Source organism: Sphaeramia orbicularis, chromosome 1 (assembly GCF_902148855.1).
Source record: "Sphaeramia orbicularis chromosome 1, fSphaOr1.1, whole genome shotgun sequence".
In the NCBI taxonomy this organism is placed as follows: domain Eukaryota; kingdom Metazoa; phylum Chordata; class Actinopteri; order Kurtiformes; family Apogonidae; genus Sphaeramia; species Sphaeramia orbicularis.
The window spans coordinates 25,534,640-25,562,063 of record NC_043957.1 but is presented as its reverse complement, the minus strand read 5'-3'; the positions used below and the strand labels follow the sequence as shown (position 1 = coordinate 25,562,063).

The 27,424-nt window shown below is 39.3% G+C and overlaps 1 protein-coding gene across 2 annotated transcripts in view; it reads right to left on the bottom strand.

Moving 5' to 3' along the window:
• Positions 1–27,424, bottom strand: part of slit1b (slit homolog 1b (Drosophila)) — a 170,397-nt gene that overhangs the window by 40,284 nt on the left and 102,689 nt on the right. For both annotated transcript variants that reach the window (XM_030132448.1, XM_030132458.1), the window contains exons 22-26: positions 24,201–24,269; positions 21,693–21,764; positions 17,237–17,308; positions 16,979–17,050; positions 6,404–6,567 (exon numbers count right to left, since the gene is read on the bottom strand). In XM_030132448.1, the coding sequence (XP_029988308.1) occupies positions 6,404–6,567; positions 16,979–17,050; positions 17,237–17,308; positions 21,693–21,764; positions 24,201–24,269 (449 nt within the window). The remainder of the gene's footprint in view (positions 1–6,403; positions 6,568–16,978; positions 17,051–17,236; positions 17,309–21,692; positions 21,765–24,200; positions 24,270–27,424) is intronic.

Below are 27,424 nucleotides of genomic sequence, written 5' to 3'. Positions count from 1 at the left end.
CCATGGTAAAATATAATTATACTTAACAGTAAAGCAGCAGTGTAATGAAAAGAACATTGAATTCATGGTTTTACTGAGCCAAAATCTGAATTTATGGCCTTTCCACTTGTGTCAAATGGGGCTTGACTTCCAAAAGACAGCAGTACAACCAATTATGTGAAACAAGTATTCCTTTTTTGTATTTTTTAAAAAAAAACTATCAGACAATATCTGTCATTCTAAAAGATAATTTTACAAGTCGAAAAAGATAAGAAACAAAAAAAAAACAACTGTGAAATTCCATAAACATAAAGGCTGCACACCTGAAAGTTTAGGAATCAGGTTCCTTTTCAAGGAACCCAAAGCGCTTTACATTATTGATCCATTATTCATTCACTCTCACATTCACACACCAGTGGTGGTTGACCACAACTGGCAATAATGTAACAATGGATAATCCCGAAAAGATTTTTTACCATTTTAAATTGTAATAAAGCCAATAACATACTGTAATAAAGGGTTTGAGCTAATAAGTTAGCCACCACTTAGCTATTATTTAGCATTATTATATTATAGCATTATTTGCATAATGTAAATGTCAAGTCTCTTCTAATTTTTGCGTTATTCTTGACTTCAAAAGAACTTCTCTTTACTGGATGTGTCTACTGGGCTTCACTCAAAGAACCGGTCCTTAAATTTCCTTTTGCTTTTTATTGAAATAGCAGGTGACTGTAGGCAGGTGGTTTGTACACCTTTAGGTTTCTAGCTTTAGCATCTTTAACAGACTGTACATCTCTAGGTTCTCATCATTAATTGATTGAAATCTTTATTTCGAACATGTAGACAGTGAAATCAAAACAAAACCAACCAACAAAGTATCAGTAATGAAGCATAAAAGTTTGATAAGTAAACAAAAGAAAAATATAATAATAATAATTATAATAATAATACAATGTAACACATCCTTTTCCTATTTACACTAATATAATATGACCCATTTACAAATTATCATGCCAGTATCAGTACTCCCAGATATTAATAAAAACTAAAAAAAACAAACAAAAACACATACATACATAATATAAATACATTTAATATTCTATATTGTCCTATATAGTAATATAGTAATATTATATTCATATAGCCATATTTAAACTAGATATTTTCAACACATACAGGGGTTGGACAAAATAATGGAAACACCTTAAAAAATAAACAAAATATAATTTAATATGGTGTAGGTCTGCCTTTTGCGGCAATTACAGCCTCAATTCTCCGAGGTATTGATTCATACAACTTGTGAATTGTTTCCAAAGGAATTTTAAGCCATTCTTCAGTTAGAATACCCTCCAACTCTTTTAGAGACGATGGCGGTGGAAATCGACGTCTTACTTGAATCTCTAAAACTGACCATAAATGCTCAATAATGTTGAGGTCTGGGGACTGGGGACCATACGAGATGCTCAACTTCATTAGAATGTTCCTCATGCCATTCTTTAACAATTCTAGCTGTATGGATTGGGGCATTATCATCTTGAGGTGAAGGTGTTTCCATTATTTTGTCCAACCCCTGTATGTGGTAAACAACATTAACAGGAGAGAAGGAGGTGGAGGCAGAGGTTTGACAGAACAGAAAACACGTAAACATAAACATAAAGTCTGCACATCTGAAAGTTGGAGAGGTGGCATCATTGTAACTGTGTCTCACTATGATCACAAGGTAATTTTTGCCTCTTTAAATATGGTTTTGCATAATTCTCCAAGAACAAGGTGAAACATGTTGAGGTAACATCCATTTGAGTGTTGCTGACACATACAACAAAAAGCTACAGTTCACTGAACTGTTTAACACTGAACTAGATATTACTTTACTGTCTTTTCGACCATAAACTGTGACTCTCTAGACTCTACCATTATATTTGAAGTACACAAACATCATATACAGTAGATAAGTGGTGGAACATTCCAAGCAGGACCGCCGTCTTCTTTATTAAAGCCTTTAATAGCTTTTTTCTTCTGACCAATACAGGATTTTCAAAGGTTAACAACTAGTTTCCAACAGTAAAAAGAAAAATATCCAACAGTAGTGGAAGGTAACTATTGAACTACTGAAGGTAGCTGTTGAACTGAACATGTAGATAAACATTAAGAATTCTTCACTGTAGAAATCGAAGTTTTTATGTAGAAATAAAAGCTTTCGCAGACACTTGTCTAAACTCGGTGATGTGTTCATGCATAAGGAGCCCAAATACACAAAAACAAATCTCATTATCCAAATGCACCCTCATTATAGGTGCCGCATGCATAGTTTGTGTAATTGTTAGGAATTTCAGTCCTGTTATTAATTAGTGATTAGTAATTTTATAATTTAACTGCATTTAAAAAGGTCTTACATTTTTTTGTAAGACATTTTTAAAATGCAATTAAAAAAAACAAACCAAAAAACGATCTTACATGATTGTAATTTAATATTTGCATTATTATTTCCACGGTCATGGCATTTTGGTTATTTCATGTCAATGTACTGACAAGTTGCTAAGGATAAAAATAAGAGCCTGTAGCTCTGTTTTTTTTGTGATGTTAAAATTGGGTCACGAGCCAAAAAAGATTGGGAACCACTGCACTAATAAATCAATAAATCTGGAAGAAAGCATTAAACTACCCACAAAAATCTAAGTAATTCTAAGTGTAGCTTTTGAGCCATGATATTTTCCGTCAAAGTCTGTAACTCTACTTCATCAACCTTGAATTAGCCATCAGCTCAGTTAAATTCTGCCTATTCTAATTATTTGAAAACATAATATCGCCAACGAGTTAAAAAAAACATAAAAGGATTAACTCGGAAATGGCTGAATAAAGAATCTCTAGCAATTCATGAAAGAGTAGACATCATCCAGGAACATTATATTATTCTAATAAATATGACTGAATGTAAAAAATTAAAACTGGAACTTCACTTGAATGTGAAGTTCTGTCTTTGCTCTGTTTTGACTTGGTTTGTAGAACTTTCTTTCAGTGCTGAGACAAACAGAAAGGACGTTAGGTCATAAATGAATGGAACCTTAAAAACACCTGGTTTTACGTGAATCAGAGTCACAGATCAGACGGATCTCAAAGATTTCAAAGGACAAATGTTGACATAAAGAACCCACAGACCTTGATTGTACAACAGAACTCACTTTCTTTTCATTTTATATAATGTTAAGTATTTGACCTTTTCTGTGACGACTGTCTGTGTCCCCACATCTGTCTGCTATGTCCTTGTCAAAAATAATAAGAAATAAAGCCGCGGTGAAACGAGTCATAATAAGGTGGAAATAACATAATAACTTTCTAACCATACTGGGTCTTGAACATGAGAGGACATATGAATGTGTGGCCTTTAAAAACCTGATTAAAGGAGAAATCATACATTTATCATCATATCTAAAGTATCAGAAACTTTAATTCAATGCTTTTAAGACCTGTAAAGTTATTCTTATTCTTATTCTTATTCTATATGGTTTCTATCAGAATAAAGGTTCAGTTCGGGACAAGTATGATTTTTGCTACTAAAATAATGCAAGTAAGTATAAAGGTCAGTTGTACAAGACCCTGTGCAGATGTAAGTACAAGGATAACAAAAGCTAAAAAGTATCAGCATAAAAAAGTAAAAAAAAAGATTCAGTGGCAGCTGTAAGATCATAAATTTGGCCTTTCATGTAGACGAGCTTGACTCACATTGTGAAAAATAAACTGAAAGATGGAAAAATGAAATTAGATAAAGGTCTGAGAAAATTAAGACTCCACAAACTCTAGACAAAACTAATCTAAACTAAAACTACAAAAGCACTGGGACAGCGCAGACTTCCGTCAAAGCTTATAAGTCAAGTGCCCCCCCCCCCCCCCCCCCCCCGATGACCACCAAAATTTAATCATTTTTTCCTTGTGCCAGTATCAACATTTCCTGAAAATTTCATCAAAATCCGACCATAACTTTTTGAGTTAGCTTGTTAACAGACAGACAAGCAAGCAAGCAAGCAAACAAACAGACAAACTCAGATTAAAACATAACCTCCGCCGCTCCTTGGTGGAGGTAACAACAAAGAACTGCCTTTCCACCAGGGTTGGGCTAGCATAATACTGGTATCAAACCATTTTGATCTGAACACTGGTATGGACTGAACTGGGTTTTATCATTAGATGCTGAACTTGCATTCAGTAGAAGAGAGGAAATGAGACTACCAAAGCCCATGATGGGGAGTTTAGTGAGTCTAGTCCACCTGGTTTTAAAACCACTGTTTAACACTAAATAATGAGAACATGAAGCAGGAATGAAGCATCAATTTCTTCAACAATGTTGAGATAATACAGTACGTACAGGACTGTAGCAGAACCGTAATCCGGTTTGACATGACTTAGATTTTGCACCATACATATTTTTCATCTTATTTCTTTCATCAACTTCAAATGAGCCACATTGTTGTTTTGGTTCAGTTTTAGTCTCTTGCGTCCTCTTATTCTATTAGTCCAAAAGGCACATACTTCCTACCCAATAACCACATAATTTTAATTACAACAATATTTCTGCACAATTATTTATGCATTTTTCCTTTTATTATCATATTGATAATATTTTTCTAGTTAACACTGTACAAAATGTACAAATACAGTGGATTAATATGTATACATATTTAGAGCTATAATATATATGTGTGTGTGTGTGTTTGTGTGTGTGTATGTATATATATATTCCTTAGTTGACTGTTGTACGTGTTGTCTCGCCCTTTCTGCTCTCTCCCCATACACTCTAGTAGTTATTTATGTTGTTTATAACTTCATAGTCTCTTCACTATTGGTTGCAAGTCTTGGATTCATCTGTTCTGTTTCCTTTTATCCATTTTTCTTTTGTTCTGTTTTGTCACTGTTTTTGTCTGGTGGGGCCTTTTGCTATGTCATCATTGGAAATGAAAAGCTGTTCTCAACTGATTTTACCTGGTAAAATACAATACTACTACTACTAATTTTATATATATATATATATATATATAAAATTTTATTTAACCAGGAAAAGAGATTAAGAACCTCTTTTCCAAGGGAGTCCTAACCAAGAGGCAGCATGAAATACAACACACAGTTACAACATAATTTACAGGACAAGTCAAACTATGAAAAACAAGTGCAAGTCACTGAGCTAGTCTGTAGCACTTTGAGTTTGGATTTAAAAGCATTCAAGGAGATCAGTTCAGTCAGTTTCCAGTCTTTTAGCAACATATTCAATGTGCAAGGAGCAGAGTAGACAAATGCCCCCTTTCCCCAGCTCTGGACGGGTGAACGGTAGAGCTATAATGAATAAATAAATAAATACACACACACACACACACACACACATATATATATGTATATATACACACACACACACAGGGTGGGGAAGCAAAATTTACAATGAACATTTAGTTGTTTTTTCTCAGCAGGCACTACGTCAATTGTTTTGAAACCAAACATATATTGATGTCATAATCATACTTAACACTATTATCCATACCTTTTCAGAAACTTTTGCCCATATGAGTAATCAGGAAAGCAAACGTCAAAGAGTGTGCGATTTGCTGAATGCACTCGTCACACCAAAGGAGATTTCAAAAATGGTTGGAGTGTCCATAAAGACTGTTTATAATGTAAAGAAGAGAATGACTATGAGCAAAACTATTACGAGAAAGTCTAGAAGATACTATTAAAGAAGAATGGGAGAAGCTGTCACCCGAATATTCGAGGAACACTTGCGCAAGTTTCAGGAAGAGTGTGAAGGCAGTTATTGAGAAAGAAGGAGGACACATAGAATAAAAACATTTTCTATTATGTCAATTTTCTTGTGGCAAATAAATTCTCATGACTTTCAATAAACTAATTGGTCATACACTGTCTTTCAATCCCTGCCTCAAAATAATGTAAATTTTGCTTCCCACCCTGTAAATATATATATATATATATATATATATATATATATATATATATATATATATATATATATATATATATGTATGTATGTATGGGTGTGTGGGTGTGTATGGGTGTGTGTATTTGTATATGTATATTTGTGATAATTTTGTTGCTGCTACTATTTATTATACTTGCAAGGAGCAACTATAACACACAACGGTTTCTCCTGGGATTAATGACGTATTCTGATTCTTTCTTGTAAATAAACACAACATGCACCGTGCACATATTTCTCCATCTGTTGGACTGTTGTGAATAAAACTTTGTAGACACTGTCCAAGGAAGCTTCATATAAAATCTGACATGAATCCAACCAGTAGTTTCATTACAGCACATGTTTAGAGAAACTGCTAATGATGACCATGATGTCGACAGCGCCTTCATAACAGCTCATGGTCTATTGGATCTAAACAGCTCCTTCTGCAGGTGTGTGGTGTGGTCTTACCCAGACACTGGAACTTGTCGGCAGGCGTGGTGAGCAGCAGTTTGCCCTCCATGCCACGGGGGCCAGCACAGCGGGCGATGCCGGGCTCTTTGTAGCCGCTCTTCACCCATTCTGACAACCACAGAAGACGGCAGTCGCAGTACAGAGGGTTGGCTCCGATGGCTCTGATTCAGAAAAAAACAGACCTAAAGTCAGATCTGTGACAGATACAGACAGAGGAAGAGTGGCTGCAAGTCGGATGGAAATATGTGAAAGAGGGAAGTAGAAACAAGTGGAAACAGAAAATGGAAATCACACGACGGGTGTGGGAAATTATACAGAAATAAAAAAAACATTTATACAGTTTTTCTTTTTTTGTCTGGAGATGATTTCTCAGTGAATAGAATAGAATAGAATATCAATCTTTATTTATATAGCACTTTTCATACACTGAGGATGTAACACAAAGTGCTTAACAGAACAGAATAGAATAGAATACTGTGACTGTTTAATTCAACATTATAACCACATCATTTTAATAAATCAACAATTTTGCACGCTTATTTACATTTATTTCTTTAATTATCATATTAATAATATATTGTTTAGTACACACAGTACAAATTGCTGGTCTACTTGTGTTGCGATCTACCCACACTATCTCACCCCTGGTCTAAATACATTGTCCATATAATCAGTAGAAAAGACACTTGTCAGGGACATGCCTGACTTTAACAATACAGTCATAGAAAAATGTGCATGCTTGAAGGACAGATAAGTGAAATTAAATATAAAAAATAAATGACTGAAAACACATACTGTGTATTTTTACTTTAATTTAAATTAATATTTTAAAACAGTGCATGCTCATGTATCCTAGTGGTGATATGTGGTTATAGCGCAGCTGAAAACTGACTTGGATACTGCGCCCCACCAAAAAATAATTTCACCAGAATAGAATAGAATAGAATAAAATAAGCTTTGTTATAGCAGAAATACTACTGTACAGTGCAACAATTTTTTCATGTTCTGTAAAGTGGTCAGAATAAATATACAAGACAATTATAAAATCAGTTAAGAATAAAAATATAAAACTAGCCAAGTAAACACACACACACACACACACACAAAAGCATGTCCAGTATCAGTAGAATGTGCAGAACGTACAGATTCAGTAACGACTGCAGTTACCACATACTGTCAAGATTTATAAATATAAATAAGTATAACTGTGCAAATGTCATGCACAGGTTTCCATTACTGTTTACATAGCCGCAGAATATAAGCAGTTTATAGTGTGTCTGCTTCTGTGTTTATTTGAATTGGTTTATACACAAAGGAAATTAACTCAGTATCAGCTGTGAACTGCAAATGTATTGATGCTAATTTTATGGATTTTATTTTGGGCAAATTACATCAAGGGCTCTGATGTTTGATTAATAATTTGTTTGACTATTTTTATATTCAACAAATTTTGTAAAGACCTATGAGGCAACCTTGTTGTGATATTGGGCTCTACAAATAAAACTGAATTGAACTGAATGAATGAGTGAATTCATTCATTCATTCATTCATTTTCTGAACCCTTTTTTATCCTCACTAGGGTCACGGGGGTCGCTGGAGCCTATCCCAGCTACTTATGGGCGAAGGCGGGGTACACCCTGGACATGTCACCAGTTGAATTAATTCGTAAGTGATAATAATAACAATGATGAGAACATGTTAGAATGACAACACCACAGGGAACAAAGTTGAAGGCTGCAGAGGAGGAGGTCAGGATCTTTCATTGACATCAAAATCATAAGAGTGCAGCATATATATTAATATATACATTATAAAGTGGTTTAGTCACACACATAAACACACAGAATTAGCAAAAACTAGTAAAAACATGCATATCATGCATTATGATAAAAAAAAAAAAAGATTTAAAGCAGCTTCACTATAATAATAATAATAATAATAATAATAATAATAATAATAATAATAATAATACATTTTATTTGTATAGTGCTTTTCATAGAATTCAAAGACACTTTACATAGAACAGATAAAAACAGAAACCAAACACATTAAAAACAGATAAAAAGCAGGTGCAAAAGGCAGATATACATATATAAAACAACTAAACTTTAAAATGAAACATTAAAAGCAATCTTAAATAAATTAGTTTTTAAAACAGATTTGAAGGTGCTGAGAGTGTATCTGAGTGTATTGTTTCAGATTGTGCTGCAGTGCAGTGTTAGTATCAGTATAAACAGAGCAAAAAACAGAGCGAGGAATAAAATGAAGGAAAGGTTTAGAAATTGATGAAGAAGCAGACCTTCATTTCAATGTTCTGAACTAATTTTAATACCTCTTGTAGCCAGATGGGGGAGCTATCCCTACTTTACAGCTCTGCTCACGTTTCTGCTTATTTAGAGAAGATAATCTTAGAATTCTCTTGGGGTTTTTTGACGTATTTGTATATTTTTTTCTCTTGCTTTTCTTCTTTTTTTAATTGTGGAAACAAATAAACAAACTGTAACCTTAAAGGTCTAGTGCGTAAGAGGACCCAGCTGCATAAATAGAATATATTATTCATAATTATGTTTTCACAATGACGATATGAAAACATAATTGTTGTGTTTTCATGTTGCTTGCTGTTTGTTTGTATGTTGCTGTTTTTTTCTGTAGTATCTGGTCACTGACCTCTTTTTTTCCATTTATACCAAGTTACTTCTAGTGTTAAGAAGCATTTTCATCATGTTGCAGTGTGAACCAGGGTAAATATCCTCTTAAATCAAAACCTCAGAGCAGACAAAACAAAAACAGCCTCTAACGTCAGATGTCTGCAACCAACTCATTATCATCACGCTCACATTATGTGATTGCAATCATTGCTAAATGTTTCTAAAAATACTAAAAAGTTCGAGGTTTTCAATGTGGATGAAATTTGGAGATCGATGGCACATTATTATATGTTTTTATGTGTTAAAGTAAATACTGACTATAAGTGTAAAATAAATGTAGTCAATAAAAAGTACAATAGTTGCCTCCAAAACATAACAAAGTAGAAGTATTAAGTAGCAGCAAACTTAATAATACTTTATTAATACTAATATAATAGTATAAGTGAGCTAATAATAGTAATACTAGTAGTAATATGATAAAAGTCAATCTGAGTGAGCATTATTTCTCCATAATGTAATGCACAGACACATACATACACACACCCGGACGGACCCCCCCCCCCCCCCCCCCCCCCACACACACACACACACAGATGGTCATAACATTCATTAAGACCAGGTCAATTGATTCCCTTGATAAGATTATCAGAGACAAATGTGGTATCAAATGTCTCACATACACACAGAGGAGGAGGTCAGAATACCTCAGTCCTATGACAGAATGTTCAATTTTCCTCAGTCAATTCAATTCCCTTTGTATCTGCACTCCAGAGGAGCGCAGTGATGATGAGGATGTGCGTGTTTCCGTGCATGACAATAACTGTACGTCCAGGAAAACACAGGTATACATGATTCTGTTTGTTTTGTTTGAAGTCTCCTCCTTAAACTTCTGTGAGAAAGAGGAGAGACAGAAACTCTGTTCATCTTTAGCCACGAAAAGGAACAAATGACTATGTTTACATGCAAATTAATATTTCAGTATTATTTTGTTTAATGCAAACACTATATTCTATTTAAATACTTGGATTCAGGGCTTTTTTCCCTGCACATTTATCGAAAATGCATCTAATCAGCGTGTTTTCCTGCAGGTTTACACACTCTTCTGAAGTGGACACAAAGATCCTCTCTGGTGAAGAGGCACACACCAACTACCATGTACTATGCCTACTTTTAGACATTATTAAACATTATCAACAGGTTGACCTGTTCTATCAACAGGTCAACAGGCTGACCTTTCCATGACAGTGTTTGAGGGCATGAGTTTACAAAGTGGAATGTCCGCCATTGGTGGAAAACTATTATATCCTCCTGTGGCCCTCCCCCTCCTTGGGTTGCGACTACCATTGCCAGGGATTATCAGCGACAGTTCAGGTCAGGATACCCCATTTTCTTTCTGTGGTAAACACTGCTGTAGTAGACGAAGCAGCGGCGGTGCTGAGGGAGGAAATAAATACCTTGTTGAACATGAAAACGATATGAGTGGTTCCCCGTTCAGAGGTGAACAAAAGTTGGTACAGCCGTTACTCTGTTCTTCCGAAAAGAGTGTGGGGGGGATTTATCCCATCCTGGACCTGCTAGTATTGAACAAATATCGACAAAGTTCAAAATGTTAACGCTGTTAAATAGTCGATCTCAAGAATGCTTGTTTTCATGTAGCAATGCACTCAGATCACAGGCAATTTCTGAGATTTGCGTTCAAAGACATTGGTTATGAACACCTGGTGCTACCCTTTTCGTTTATCTCTCGCCCCACGCATGTTTACCAAATGTGTTGAGGCGGCGCTGGCTCCCCTCTGAGAGAGGGGAGTTTGGATTTTGGCTTATCCGGATGATAGGGTTCTGGTACCCGGCTCCAGAGAGCAAACATGGGTTCAGCTGTCACCAACTCTGTCTCACGTTCAAGTGCTCGGTTTTTCAGTGAATTTTCAGAAAAACTCGCTAACCCCAAGCCAGCAGGTTTCTTTCTTCACTCTGGAGATATGCTTGGTCTTTGGCATCTGTCACAGCACAGGATAGCTGTGTTTCACAGCTGCCTTGCTCAGTTTCAGTTGAGACACAAACTTCATTTTCAAATGATTTTGCAGCTTTTGAGCATGATGACATTGATGATTGCAGTAGTGGCTCTTGGGCTGCTGAAAATGTGAGCATTTCAGCGCTGGGTCCAGTCTCTATAACTGTGTGCATCACGCCACCTCAGAAGGAAGGTGGTGATAACGCCGTCTTGCATGTCAGCTCTCCGACTTTGGATGGAAGCTGGTCTGTGTCGTCAGGGTTTACCCAGAGGGCGGATAGTTTCTCGCAAGCTGGTCTCAACAGATGCCTCCCTGCAGGGGTGGGGGGCTCTGTGGGAGGGAGCAGCAGTGAGAGGAGTTTGGACCCCAGCACAGTGCATGCTTCACATCAATCTGTTTAAGCTGTTAGCAGTGTTTTTAGCTCTACAGCATTTGCGTCCTGTCCTGACAGGCCAGCATATTCTGGTCAGGACAGACAACACAACAGTGGTTTCTTATGTAAACAGGCAGGGAGGGACTTGCTCTCTACCCGTGTTAAAGCTGTCTCGTTCTCTGTTAATGTGGTGCAGTGTTCATTTTCTGTCTTTCAGGGCCACCCATGTTACGGGCAGTGTGAACATGGGGGGGGGGGGGGTCCCCTCATAACAGGATGGAGGCTGCACCCAGCAGTAGTGGCACAGATATGGTAGCAGTTTGGCAGGGTGGAAGACCTTTTGCCTCCAGAGCAAACACACACTGCCGTCTGTTTTTTTCCCTGACAGACCAAACTGCACCTCTGGGAATGGATGCGCTAGCTCAACCGTGGCCCAACACCCTCCTGTATTTATTTCCTCCAGTGGATGATACTTCCAGTGTTGGAGAGGGTGTGGCGACTGGGACTGTCCTTAATTCTGGTGGCTCCTAGATGGCTGACAAAGTCATGGTACGTAGAAATAACCAGCCTGCTGGCAGCAAGACCGTGGCCACTCCCTGTACGCAGGGACCTCCTCTCTCAAGCAAGGGGGGATGTGCTTCATCCCCGACCAGAGCTGTGGCAGCTGCATGCTTACCTGCTGAAAGGTCAAATTTAATAGCCAGAGGTCTGCCCCCCAGTGTGGTGGCCACAATCCAAAGTGCTATGGCATCATCCACCAGAGGCCTGTATGCCTGCTAAAGGTCTGTGTTTGAACGATGGTATCAAGTATGGAGTATACTGCCGTTTCAGTGCTCTATTCTGGATATTTTGATATTCTCTCAGGAGCTGTTGGAAAAGGACCCTGCCTTTTCTACCATAAAGGTTTATCTGATGGCCATACTGGCTTGTCCTACTGGTTTTGATGGGGTAACACCAGGCTCTCACCCTCTTGCTAAGCAGTTTTTGAAGGGAGTTTGCAGACTTAAGCCTGTTGTTAGATCCAGCACTTCCTCATGGGACCTGGTGTTGGTACTCAAGGCCCTATGTGGTCCTCCATTTGAGTCAATTGAGTCTACGGATTTGAAATTCCTTTCATACAAGACTGCATTGTTTCTGGCTTCTTTGCAAAACGAGTGGGTGACCTTCATGCCTTGTCAGCGCATCCCTCCTGTACACAGTTCTCCTCAGATGGGTTGAGGGTTACATTACATCCATTATGAATTGGCCTAAAGTTATCCCTGTGGATTACAGCTCCATGACTTTTGAGCTTTTGAGTTTCTGCCCCCCTCCTTTTTCTTTGGAGGCACAGGAAAGGTTGCATTCCTTGTGCCCAGTGCACGCACTACAAGCCTACTTAGATCGCACTGGGCTTGTGCATCTGTGTGACCAGTTGTTTGTCTGCTTTGCTAATCCAGCCAGGGGTAAGGCCTTGTCTAAGCAGCAGCTCTCTCACTGGATTGTGGAGGCTATCTCCCTTGCGTACAACAGCAATGGTTTCTCATTGCCACAGAGTGTGAAGGCACATTCCACCTGAGGCATGGCTACATCTTGGGCTCTCTTCAGAGGGGCATCTCTTAGTGAAATCCGCACTGCAGCGAGTTGGGCATCACCACACACATTTGTTCGGTCATACTGTTTGGATGTGACAGCCCCTTCAGTGGCACACACTGTCTTATCTGCTGGGTCTACTATGCACTGAGGTGCTGCAGGTCAACCTATGTTTGGTAGCTGCTCTGCGGGTGTGAATGCAAGTCCCATAGTATATGTGTTGTACTGAGTGAATCGACCGAAAGGGAACGAACAGTTATCTACGAGGTACTGCAAGAACGAGGTACAACACTCTGCTGCCCCATCGTGCAGCTGTGCTCGGTAAAGAGCGGCTATCAAACTGAAGAGATGACTGTGTGAGGAGTAAGGCGAGGCCCCACCCGCAAATACGTCACACAGGTCATCTGCCGTTTCAGGTGTGAATAAAGGTGTCTTCAGCCAGGCTACGCAAGGGTGCGATGTCCCGTAGTACATGTGCTGTAGCTCTTTCCTGTCCCTCAGGAAACAGACGTTATAGACACAACTGTTTGTTTTCTCCACTGGACACAGCTGTAAATGTAAAGGATGGAGTTTGATGGTGAAAGGTCAGCATTTCTTCTACACAGATGAGTTTGATTCTGAGGTTTATGAAGGTATAAAGTTATTATGGGATGTTTTTATCTTTGCTAAGTTGCTGTTTGTTGATCCACTGTTCAGACTAAACTGGGACAGTTCTGACCTTGTATGCTGGATTCCAAACAGATCTTTAGTTCAGCCACTGACAACACAAACCGGTTTGTGGTTTTACAGTGTCTGTTTTCTGTCTAAAAACAGATCTAAGTTAACGAAGCTATAATGTAAACTATCAGCTGACAGACCATGTCAACATTATAAGACACAGTGTTATTTTGACCGACTGAAAATATGCGTCTGAGTTTTAGTTTTTGAAAAAAACTTAATGATACTATAATACAGATGTGTGGAAACAATAAGCTTTATCCTTTATCCTGACACAGTCTGTGGATACACAGGGTTAGTTGGTTGATGGTTTTGGTAGAGCTAAGTGTGTTCTGGTACCAGACTGCCCCCTGCTGGTGAGAATTTGGACCATCTATACCATAGAATCACTTTAATACTTTGCATCCTATGTACAATATATAATATATCCTATGCATAATATAACCAATATAATTGGTGTTATTATTGTACATTACAGTAACAGATCTCTCTAATAGACAATACAACAGCTATTTTACCTGAGTTTTGTACATAGAACACTCACACACACACTAAGGGAACATGTTTTATAGGCAACAACAGTTTTCATTCTATATTCTTTGTATATAATGTGATCAATGTAAATGTATATAATGTTTTAATATTTGATGCCAGTTGGCAACAGTTGATATATTGTGTGGTCTTGGAAAATAAATTGTGGATATTTAAGATGGAGTTTGATAAACAGGCTTGTGTAATAGGTGCTATCTGGCATTTTTTCACTACTAGATGTTTTTGATTATGCATCCATCCTAGTAAACACTGCAATGAGCTTTTCATGGACATTATATTTTGATAGACAACTGAGTGATATGTGACCCGGAGAGGAAGAAGATGTGTAATTTTTCACACGAACTGCATCAATCAGACTCAGCTGTCTGTCACTAAGTCAAATAAAAAATGAAAAAAATAATAAAATCTGTCTCTGCAAGCTAAGCATGGCGATATATATCTTCAAGCTCCACCTTGACAAGTGAAGAAATGCGTCATTATTTTAGCAGCAGAATATCTCACTGCAGATTGTTTTACATCTCATTTTGTTTTCCTGATCGACTCAGACTCTGAAGTGTCTTGTTTCAGACATGATGTCACATTTCATATGACAAAAATAAAAACCCTACCTCCCTCCTGTCTTCACCTCCTCTTCACATCCTTTCCCCTTCCCTCCTCCACTCTCATCTTCAGCCTCCTCTCCACCCTCCACCTCTCTCCATCTTTACACTCGTTCTTCCTCCTCCTGCACTTACTGTAGATACTTTAGATAGACTCACGTGGGGCATGCTCGACTGAAGATGATCATACAGTATAGGCGGACACACATGCACGCACACACACCTCAGATCAATAGAACCAGGGGGAATGATGGCTCTCTCCGCTGAGTTAAATCCACCACACAGCCACTTGAAACCACTCACTCAGAACTGGACTCTATCTGACTGGAGCCATAAACGCAGAGGACTGAGCATGAATCACACACACATACACACGCACACACACGCACACATGCATGCATGCATGCACGCACATACACACACACACACACACACACACACACACACAAACACACACACACACACACTCTTCTTCTTATGATTAAGATTAAACATCTCTTTTATAGAGTGCTGTGGCCAAGACAACAGCAGCTGAAGTTACAGAAAAAAAGAAATCACAGCCATACATCCACACCAAAAATATACAGAAAACACATACTAAAACATACATAAAAATATGATGTGAATAACATTCATATAATACCGCAACAAGTATACAACCATGTTCCTTTAAAGTGTCTCAAAGCAGAACCAGATTCAATCAATTAGAAAAACATCTACATCTGGATTTATCCTTTTCCCATTCATTCAAGACTTTGATTGTATTTAAAGAAACCAGCTCCTTCATTTTTATCTCCTTCTGTAGGTTGTTCCAGGCAGTGGAACCAGAACATTAAAAATCTTTTTTTTCCCAGTTTCTTTTCTATCTTACACTTAGACTACGTTCAGACGACGCATATTACACATGAATTGCAATTTATATCAGTTTTGACTATGAACTGAATGTGACCTTGAAGTGCGCAAAAGAGGTCCTGACATAATATGTGATCATGCAGGCACGCACTGTGTTAACAGAATTAAATATATTTTTCCCTTCGCTCCTCCTCCTAGGAAGCAGAATTGTGACATTTGATAAATGTGACCTGGCCATTCAGAATGAAGTCACATTGCTAAATATCAGATACGTATTGAATGTAGGACCACATACAGTATGTTAAGTGGCCAGGGTTGGATTTGAAACTAGAAGGGCACTCAGCGCAGACCTCCACCAAGGCAGATAAGTATCGTCGTGTGCCCACCCCCCCAATCACCACCAAAATTTAATCACTTGTTCCTCGTGTCAGTATCAACATTTCCGGAAAATTTCATCAAAATCCATCCATAACTTTCTGAGTTATCTTGCTGACAGACAAATAAACAGACAAACAAAACAAACCCTGATGAAAACATAACCTCTGCCGTTCCCTGGCAGAGGTAAAAATCTGATTTGTGCTGTTCAAACTGTCTTCAGCAGATCAGATACAGGTCACATATGGGCAAAAAAAAAAATCTGATTTGGGCCACATTTTCCTGCAGTCTGAACATAGTGTAATCGATAATAGGTCCTGGAACCGGAGACTCAAATTATTAAAGTCATTCCAACAGATGTAGACCAGTAAATATGATGGCAGCAGGCCTAAAATACATTCATAAAATAGAAAAGCAGACCTCCGCCAACACAGATCAGTCCCCCCTGATCACCACCAAAATTTAATCATTTGTTCCTTGTGCCAGTATCAACGTTTCCTGAAAATTTCATCAAAATCCATCCAGAACTTTTTCAGTTATCTTGCTAACAGTCAAAAAAACAAACAGACAAACTCTGATGAAAAAATAACCTCTGTCATTCCTTGGTGGAGGCAATAAAAGAATACCAGTGTTTCAGTCTGTGTGTAAAAAGATCTGTCCATCCAACTCAAGCATATAAATCATAGCACTGAGTGTGAGCTCTGAGGCCTGTAACAAACCTCAGAGAGCCGTGATGAACAGTATCAAGAGCATATAAACTGTGAGGACGCATTCATATAAATATGTCCCCATTCTGCCACAGAGGACACACTTCCCTGTCCATTACTCACCGCAGTGTACATGTGTGTGAGCTACATGTATATTTAAGCACTTACAGGTGAGACAGGGAGGCCACGTCTTTAAATATGCCCTGCTGCAGCTCCGAGATGTCGTTGCCATGGAGAGAGCTGAAAGACAGATATGTCTGAAGGTCAAAAAAACGGAGAACTCAGAGGCCGCAATGAGTCTGACAGACAGCAACACTCATCAAGCTCCACGACAGGGGAACGTTTAAAGTCCAAAGCAGATGATAGAGTGTTATAATAAGGGAGCGATGTGGTTTTAGGGGCTGATGTGTGTGTGTTTAAACTTACAGCAGCCTCAGAGAACGCAGGCCGCCCAGGGCCAGGGGAGGGATGCATCGCAGGGAGTTGTAACTAAGGATCCTGGAAGGGGAAAAGAACACAATGTCACAGATTAGTGTCCACAATTTACTCTGCAGGTCCTCCATGGAGTCCTCGATGGTCTGTCAGCCTGAACATAATAACTGCTGGTCAGAATACAAGAAAAGGCTCTTTGTGCAGTCATGGCCTCAAAGTTTTAAGCAGTGCCATTGTCTTGCAGCAAATGTATTTTATTACCCCGCCCCCCAAAAGGGAGGCAAGGGGTATTGTTTTTGTTTTGTTTATTTCTTTGTTTCTTTGTTTGTTAACACTCTAGCACAGTGGTTCTTAACCTGGGTTCGATCGAACCCTAGGGGTTCGGTGAGTCAGTCTCAGGGGTTCGGCGGAGGTCAACACACACACTGGACTCATTAGTCAGGTGTGTGTATGTAAACAAACGGCTTCGGAGACTCTTTCTCTGATTGACATCCAATATACGCGGTGTATTGTTGTTACTTATAGCACTACAACACATCCGGAAGTGTTTATAATCCCTTCCACTCGTCTGACGATGAATTATTTGAGTATTTTCCACAACGTTGTTATGACTTTTGCTACTTCCTGTTAACCACAGAGGCAGCCATGTGTAGCGTTTGTTTACATTTCTCGGTCACCACATTGGTCAGTTACAATCACATGACAACCGACGCACCGTCGCGGATGGAGAAATCGTATTACGCTAAAGCCGAGCTAGTGCCGTAATAAAACAACGATCACAAAAATACTGAAGGAGGATAACGAGAACTTTTTTATACACTACATGCAGTTATCTTTTTTTATGTCAAAATTGCATGGTTCGGAAAGTTCGGAGCGAGATGAAACGAACACCGGGTTGACCTGACGGCCTCCATCTGATTCGTGATGGCACGCCCTGCTTGGCCATCACTGGCTGCAGGTGATCACAAGGTTAAAAATTAAAACCATTTCAGTGTGGTAGTATTAAAAAAGGTCATGTCTTTGTGAAAAGGTATGGAATTTGTTGTGAGTTTATGCACTGTATTGGTTTTTTTTCTTTGAACACAGTGATGTTAATGCATGGTTCATTTTGTGCACCAGTAAAACATATGCCTGTGTCTTGAATTTGAAAAAAAACACATTTTGTTTTTTAATGAAGAAGGGTTCGGTGAATGCGCATATGAAACTGGTGGGGTTCAGTACCTCCAGCAAGGTTAAGAACCACTGCTCTAGCAGCAAAACTATTGGTTGAATTCATACCAAAATAGGTTTATCAATTGCCAGTGACCCAGAATAGATCTGATTACATTTTGGGAAAAGTAGGTCAAAGTTCAAATTTTTTATGAATTTAATCCCCCCCCCCACCCATTTACTTATAATGAGCAAAATTTCAAATGTCTGTAGCAGCAAAACTATTGGTTGAATTCATACCAAATTTGGTTTATAGATTACCAGTGACCCAGAATAGATCTGATTACATTTTGGGAACAGCAGGTCAAAGTTAAACTTTTTTATTAATTTTTTAATATCTTTTTTTCTTCTCCTATTTCCTTACAATGGGCGAAATTTCAAATGTCTATAAAAACATCAATTCTGCTTCAATTTACTTCAAACTTGGCACATATTGAGGACTTGCAGCTGACGTCACTGGTCATGTGATTGTTGTTTACACCGCCATATTGGTAGGCACGCTATCTGGATCCAGAAAGTCAGAACTGTTGCTTTATATCGTGTTTTTCTTTGGACTCGTGTCTGCGTGTTTTGTTATTTGCGAGTGTCAGCTTGTGATAAAGGCACCATACATGAGTTTCAATGTTTACTAACAACAGTGATGCGCGTGTAACTCGGAGGCAAAAACACGAGTACCAGCTCCAGCCGGCTCACATCAGCTGCGTACGATATGTTAGCTCTAAAACAGTCCATTAACTGTCTCTGTCCAAAAGCCAATCCCATCTTCTGTTTCATGGCTACATAATTTGACTTGACCGCATCGGGAAAGCTGTCCCATAGCAGAAAAGCAGACTTGCACAGATGGGTGGGCAGTATTGTCACCAGCTCCCCGCTGAACTCACCGGTGTCGCCCGCCGTAGCTCCGACTGCCACTTCCAGCTAGGGAAACTCTGGCTGCCACCGCCGGCAAAGGGAGCAGGTAGATCCACAATCACTCTCTCTCTATAGGGTGATAGGCCAGGGGAAGCCCTCCTGGTAGGTTTAAAGGGGTCTTCATCACCGTACCACATGATGACAATTCTTTTTTTCCACACTGCTAAGCGCAACAGACACGCAGGCTAACTATACTGAGAAGCTACGCTAACCACGGTGATAACTATAAACAGCAGTCGGCAGAACAGAACCACCGCTGCCACCAGCGGAACCCAGCGGTCTTTATGCCGAACTTATAATTGGTGAAAGCTGAGTAATAAACGGCACACAGGGGTTTAGCAGGTCCATCGTTTAACACGCTACGAACTCGGCGTGACTTCCTCCTCCAAGACTTAATGTATGCATACGTCACATGAAACTCATCTATTGCAACCAACTGCAACACATGTGCTTACCATGATCACACTGCTTAAAGCTTTACCTTATTGCAGATCTACACAGGAGTAAGATAAATATCACCAACAATGGGCAATTGTATGATCCAAGGAAAGCTTGCCTACCAAAATGGCGTCGTAAACAGAAAACCATGTGATCATGTGACGGGTGTGCAAAACCTCAATACAGACATAATTGATATACTGACATGTTTATGTTGTTTATGTTTACGCATTTGGCAGACGCTTTTTTCCAAAGCGACTTACAGGGGAAAACCAATTAAATCACTCAATCAATCAAATTTTATTTATATAGCGCCAGATCACAAAAAAGTTATCTCTTAACATTTTATATATAGAGTTGGTCAAAACCAGACTCTAAGTCAATTCTACAGAAACCCAATAGAATCCTCCAGGAGACATCAGCAGACCTCCAGGACATCAGCACATACATAGGCATGATGACGTCAGCTGGATCAATGCAAAAATAAGCTATAATACGTGTGAGGGGCGGGGTTTGTTGTGCCTGGAACAACTTGTTTATTTATTGTTTATTTGATGGGGAAAGGCATGCATACAATTCAGTGCAAAAGTCTTAGATCACCTCTAGCTTTGTTGTTCTTGCAGTACCCTAGGCTGTTGAGATGCTAGAATCCCGTATCAGACCAGAATGGGACAATACTGGTCTCCTAAAACTCCATCAACAGACTGAGGAAATGCTACAAAGTGGTAAATGTTACCTTGTCCGAACTTGTTGGAGAAATTCTACTGCCATCAAATCCAAAAGGACCTTATTTTCTTCTTAAAATGCTGACTTTTCTCATTGTTGGTGTTGGTTATGTTTTCTACGTGATTGTATAATGAGTTTGTGAGATTTGCAAATTATTGCATTCTGTTCTTATTTGCATTTTATGAAAGCAAATGTTGGAATAATTTTGTCTCTAAATATTAGAATAATCCACATAGGACTCTGTGCTTGTCCATGTAAGTTTTTCCAAGTAAACTTTATCACTACAGTCATGAACCAGGTGTCTGATCTATTATTGATACAGTCCATCACAAGACAAAGTCACAAGGGTTATCGCTGACTAAGCTCGCTGTTCCCAGGGTTGAAACATGTTTCTCTAAAGTCGAGTGGAAGAGGAGGGCGATCGCTGCCTCCAGAAAATCATAAAACGAGCTGGTTTGACAAGAGGGGTCCACAAGGAGAGTGAACCATGTGAGGAGGATGGAGTCAGGAGGCGATGCATCAAACGCATTAATGCATCGGCAGCTAAAAGAGAGGGAGACTGATGTGGAATACTGAGCCTCTTCTCACCTCCGACAGCAGCTGAAGGAAAGTGTGGAGCTCAGAAACCACACATACAGAACCTGAGCAGGTGGAGGTCCACTACGAGTGGGTTTGTGGGGATACTGTGACATGTGGATGGACAAAAGTATTGGGACACATTGAATTCAGGCGTTTCTTTTCTACCAGGGGTCTGAGATACAAAATAAGGCGTGGCCTAGAAGGCTGAAGAATTGGCTTGTTGCTGGTTTGACTCCCCGGACTGGAAGCAAGTTGTTGGCTGATGTGCCCTTGCGCAAGGCACTTAACCCCCATTTTCTCCCCAGGCACTTGATATGGCCAACCAACCGCTCCTCGTCTGTGTGTGTGTTACCCTAATTAATTAGACAAAGTAAACACTGATGTAAACACTAAACATATCTAAAAAGGACATTTAAAGAAGTTCAAAACGCTATTGCTTGAAAACGATCGCATCTAATCTGAGGTAGAAAGAGATTTCTGTGCCACAGGCCTGACTATATGAACATTTTATGAGATGAATTTCCTCTGTCACACTTGATATTGACTGTGTGTGTGTGTGTGTGCGTGTGTGAGTGTAGAAACTCACAGAGTGGTGAGCTGGCTCATGTTGGCGAAGGCGTCATCAGAGAGGGAGCTGATTTTATTGTTGCTCAGATCTCTGCGGAAGCAAAGGTCAACTCGGATCAATACACACTCACAATATACAGCAGGAGCCCCATTAGATACACATCCACGCATAGTGACACTAAAACACACACCTTTTACTGTAGAGTTTATGTGTGTGTTTATTTATGTGTGTCATGGCATGAATATACAGTAGATGTTGCTTAATGAACAGAGCTTTTCCCTTAGTGCTCACTACATAGTCCACAGCTCCCCCTACTGGATCTGCTCATAACTACAGCACACACATCAGTGGGTGAAGTGGTCAGGCCAGGGCTGTCATACATACGCACAGTGGGATTTGTTGGGGGGTGGGGGTTGTTGAGCAACCTCCCCTCTGGTTTTTACATCCCAGCTTCTGCTCAATGAATTTCATGCTCGGGGGGGGGGGGGGGGGGGGGGCAACCATCCAGTTGAAATAACAGCAGGTTGTGACAGTTTTCTTCCACCTATATCCTACATTACTGGCACTAATGTTCACCTGAACTGAACTGTCAGCAGAACTATGAATACATAAAGGATGCAGAATATTGTTAAAATTACACTTACTTCTCTTAAAGGAGTGACATTTTCCGTTTTCAAATGGAATTATGCATTTCAAATCATTTCCCTGTGATCTACATAAACTGTAAATGCTCTGCTTGGGTCTGAATTCTTCATTAATTCAACTCCACGGGTCCATCTTCAACCCTATTTCTGAGTAACGACACTAGAAAGGTGGTTTTGAGAGCTGGCCCTTTAAATGCACATGAGCCACTTCAGGTCCCGCCCCCTCCAGGCTGTTGGCTGTGCTGCTCTGTCCCGTTCAAACAACTTAACATTTTAGGTAATCGGCTCAAAGTTTGGACATATTTTCAGTATGGACTAGAACTGCTGCTATTGACAAACAGTCATGCCGTATTCGGAGAAATGTTCATCGGACGTTTTGACCTTATATGTGCAAATGTTGTGACGTAACTAGTATTAGATGTAACAAATTAAGAAGGAATTAAAACAGGTTGTAGAAATCCACTCGATTTTTGACAAAATGAATATAAAGATAGCTTTGCAGCACCTGGAGGGTTCAAATTCAAACTTTATGAACTATTAGGGTCCAAACACACAAATAAAATGAACCAAAGACTAAAAAATAGGGGATTTAGCGAAATATGACCCCTTTAAAGCATTTCAGGTTGTTCATATTTGATCAGGTTAATCACATTTTTTTGTGAAAGGATAGTTTGTAATTACACAATTTACACTAAAAACAAAGAGAAAAATTTGTATACATTTATATGTTATAATGTTATTATCTTTACTGGTCCGGCCCATTTGAGATTATATTGGACTACATGGAACCTGAACTAAAATCCTCTGGTTTATGGTGACCCAGATTCAGGTGAAGAAGAACAAGCAAAAAGGAACAAGAGAGTGATGATGTATAAACTCATCTAAGTAAAGAGATTCTATTATACAACATTTCATAATCAGCTATGACATTCGGTGCCTGCAGAGTCTCCTTTATTTAACCCATAAAGACCCAAACAGCTACTGGCGATCAAAACCATCTACTGATCTAAACTGTTTAATACCTGTTAATCTACTAATCCTATCAATACATGTAAATAATTGTTCTAAAATACAGTTTGTCATCTTTCCATGGTCATCAGATATGACCCATTTGGACGTTCAGAGGCTCAGTAGTTACCATGGAAACACATCATCTTCTACAACATTCATTCACCAGTAAAACCCATGGAGTTCGATCAATGACAGTGGATGGAAACACTTATTTTTAGTTCAGTTATTGATATATTTTACTGAAAATGTCACTTTTTCTTCAGTTTTCTCTGTTTTTGATATAATACCCCTCAACTTTAATCTGAGCTTTTACGAACATCTACATGATGAGTATATTAAATACAGGAAAAAACATAATTTTCACTGAAAAACTAGAAAAGCACTCAGAGAGCGTAGACCTCCGCCAAGGCAGATTAATCCCCCCCTCCCAGTATCAACATTTCCTGAAAATTTCATCGAAATCCGTCCATAACTTTTTGAGTTATCTTGCTAACAGACAAACAAATAGACAAATCCCGATGAAAACCTCCGCTGTTCTTGGTGGAGGTAAAAATGCAAAATACAGAGGATATTATTTTAATAATTGGTAACGAATAACTTAAGAAAGGTTAAATTTAGAGAAAAATTCATTTGGAAACTGACACAAAAATAGCGCTGGGTCTTTATGGGTTAACCTGGGCTTCATCAGCTACACATACAATTGAGCAGATATTATTTACCAATGAAATAACATTTGTACTTTGCTTCTCCTGTACATCTACAACATAAACAGTAGCAGTGGTAGCAGAGCTGTATGTAAACATAACATGGCAACAGATGAGTGTAAGAGCACAAAGAGTGTGAAGACGGTGTTTAATTAAACATGTCTTACACGAGCTGCAGGTATTTGAAGGTTGCCAATTCCTTGGGGACACTGGTGAACTGGTTCCCATCCAGGTACCTGAGAAGAAAAAAGGGAGATATTAACGGATTTATTCAATTATTCACAATATATTCACACCTCAACAAACTCCATAGATTAAATTACTTCTGTTTAATTAACATACTGTAACAAGCTGCAGAAACATGGAAAATACTTCCTGAAGTTACTCTGATTAGGAAGATTCCAACGACACTGTTTATATATAAACTTATATAAATCAGAAGAACTGATTAAGACCTGCATTTATAAATAAGTACAAATAAACTTGTGCAAAGTGATTCCGTATGTCTGTCAGTAATGTGACAGAAATATGAGAGCGCAGGGTAGTTTTTTTTCACTTCATTTGGAAAAATCTCTCAATCCATCAACTGTGGCCTGGGAGATGTTCAGTCTTTAATAATCCTACTTCATCAACCAAACACAAGGCAGTTAACTCTTTAAGTGCCAGACAGTTAAGGGGCTAATAAGCCTTAAAAGTGCCACAGAATTTGGCCGTTTTTCAGTATTTCGCGTCGTTTTTATAATATTTGAAGAATCCTGCAGGAAACCGCTCGGTAACATCTGACCGATTGCTGATTAGATCCAAAACGCACCGGACGCAGCCGATTCATTATTGATCGTAATTTGCATAATTTATAATAATAATAATAATAATAATAATAATAATAATAATAATAATAATAATAATAATAATCTTTATTTATATAGCACTTTTCATACATTAAAAACTGTAGCACAAAGTGCTTTACATATCAGTTTAAAAATCAGTACCGCCCCCCACCCACACCCACCCACCCACTCACCCGCAAACACACACACACACACACGCACACACACACACACACACACACACACACACACACACACACACACACACACATATACATGCAAACCCACAAGCTCACACATACTTAAGAAGACTGACTGAGCACGGGTAGACCAGAACAAAAATGTACAAGTAAAAGTAAAACATCAATTTAGGAGGCGCTGTCTCAGGGAGCCATCCGCACCAGGAGGCAGCCGGCGACCAGGCACCAGCAACACAGCCCCGCATCCCAACTAGTGGGAGAGGGCCAACTGGGACCCCCACCCACCAGAAAGGAGCGGACCCCAGTGAGAGAAGGCGCCGCCACAGCCCCCGGAGTCCACAGCCGCCCCCCGGCATGGAGGGCTCCCTCTGATGAAACACCGGAGAATAAGAAACATTAAAAAGATATAAAAATATTATTCGGTCACGTGACCTCAAATTCCCGTCTGCTTGGTCTCAAAAGGGGGACACAGAAAGAACGTCATCGAAATGTGAGAAAGAAATGGGGGTGGATGGTTTGTTTGTACACAAATGTGGCGTGTTCTCCAAAGCCGATCTGATCGGCCCGTGGCACTTTACAGGTTGTTTTCGTAAAGCCGATTTAATCGGCCCATGGCACTGAAAGTGTTAAAGGTCAACAGGCGCTAATATTATGTTATTGAATGGATTATACAGTACATGTGCACTGCTCTGTCATCGCATTCACAATTCACAAGGTACTTTTATTTGGATTAGCAGTGGAATATTATGAGTGGAGAGATGGATGGATGGATGGATGGATGGATGGATGGATGGATGGATGGATGGATGGATGGACGGACAGACGGTCAGATGAATGGATGGACAGATGGATGGACGGACAGATGGTCAGATGAATGGATGGACAGATGGATGGACGGATCGATGGATGGGCGGATGGATGAACAGATGGATGGATGAACGAATGAACGGATGGATGGACAGACGGACGGATGATGAATGGATGGATGGACGGACAGACAGATGGATGGACAGACAGATGGATGGACAGATGGATGGCGGTCCAGACAAATAAACTCCATATTCAGACTAAGAATAATTAACTATATATTATCATTTCTGCTCATAACTCAACATCTTCTCTTTCATCATTTAATTATAATGGAATGTTCGTGTCTCTCCTCACAAAAGTGCCTTTTTTGGTTGATCCGATCTTTAACTGAGCAGGTGTTTGTGTCAAAAGATCAACAAAAACACAGCTGTGGTCTTTAAGGTCAGAGCAGTAGGTTGTACACTTCCTACTGTTCCATCTGACATTTATCCCACATGAAAAACCACAGCTATCTAATCTTCTGAAGGACACCACTCAGTATTTACCCCAATAATCAACAGCATCATATCATTGTGCTAATTGTACTTTTCTTTTTTTCTTTTGTTCAGACAAGGTATAGTTTTTTTTTAGTTACCTGCTTGACAGTTTTGACTGTGACTCCAGTCTTCCTCAGAATAACTGCAGGTAAGATCTAAAAACTACACCTTGACTGAACAAAAGAAAAAAGAAAAGTATCATTACATTAACACAAGACAAAATGAACGTCATTATAGCCTTATCATTGCGCTGCCCTGCAACTGAGCATCAAATTGTAAGTAATTTCTCGTTCACCAGCCCATTGGACATGAGCTATTGTGAAGGAGTGGTGTCCGGAGTCATCTTCATCTTCGTTGTCATCTCTGTCGCCAGCATCTTCTTATTCATCGTTGTCGTCATCTTTGTTGTCGTTTTCATCTTCGTCGTTGTTACCATCTTTGTCGCTGTCACTGTCTTTGTCGTTGTCATTGTGTTCATCTTCATCATTGTCGCTACCTTTGCCATCATCTTCATCTTCATCACTGTTGTCGTCTTCATCGTTGTCGTCATCTTTGTCATCATCTTCGTTGTTGTTGTTGTCTTTGTTGTTGCCTTCATCTTTGGCATTGTCGTTGCCTTCATCTTTGGCGTTGTCGTCATCTTTGTTGTAGTCTTCATCTTCATTGTTATCGTTGTCTTTGTTGTCATCTTCATTGTTGCCTTCATCTTCATCGTTGTTGTCTTCATCGTTGTCGTCGTCTTTGTCATCATCTTCATTGTTGTCGTCGTCTTTGTCGTTGCCTTCATTTTTGTCGTAGTCTTCGTCTTCATTGTTGTTGTCATCTTTGTCTCCATCTTCATCGTTGTCATCATCTTTGTAATCATCTTCATCGTTGTCATCGTCTGTGCCGTTGCCTTCATCTTTGTCGTAGTTTTTGTCATAGTCTTCGTCTTCCTCGTTGTTGTCATCTTTGTCATCATCTTCACTGTTGTCGTCCTTGCCTTCATCTTTGTCGTAGTCTTTGTCATAGTCTTCAT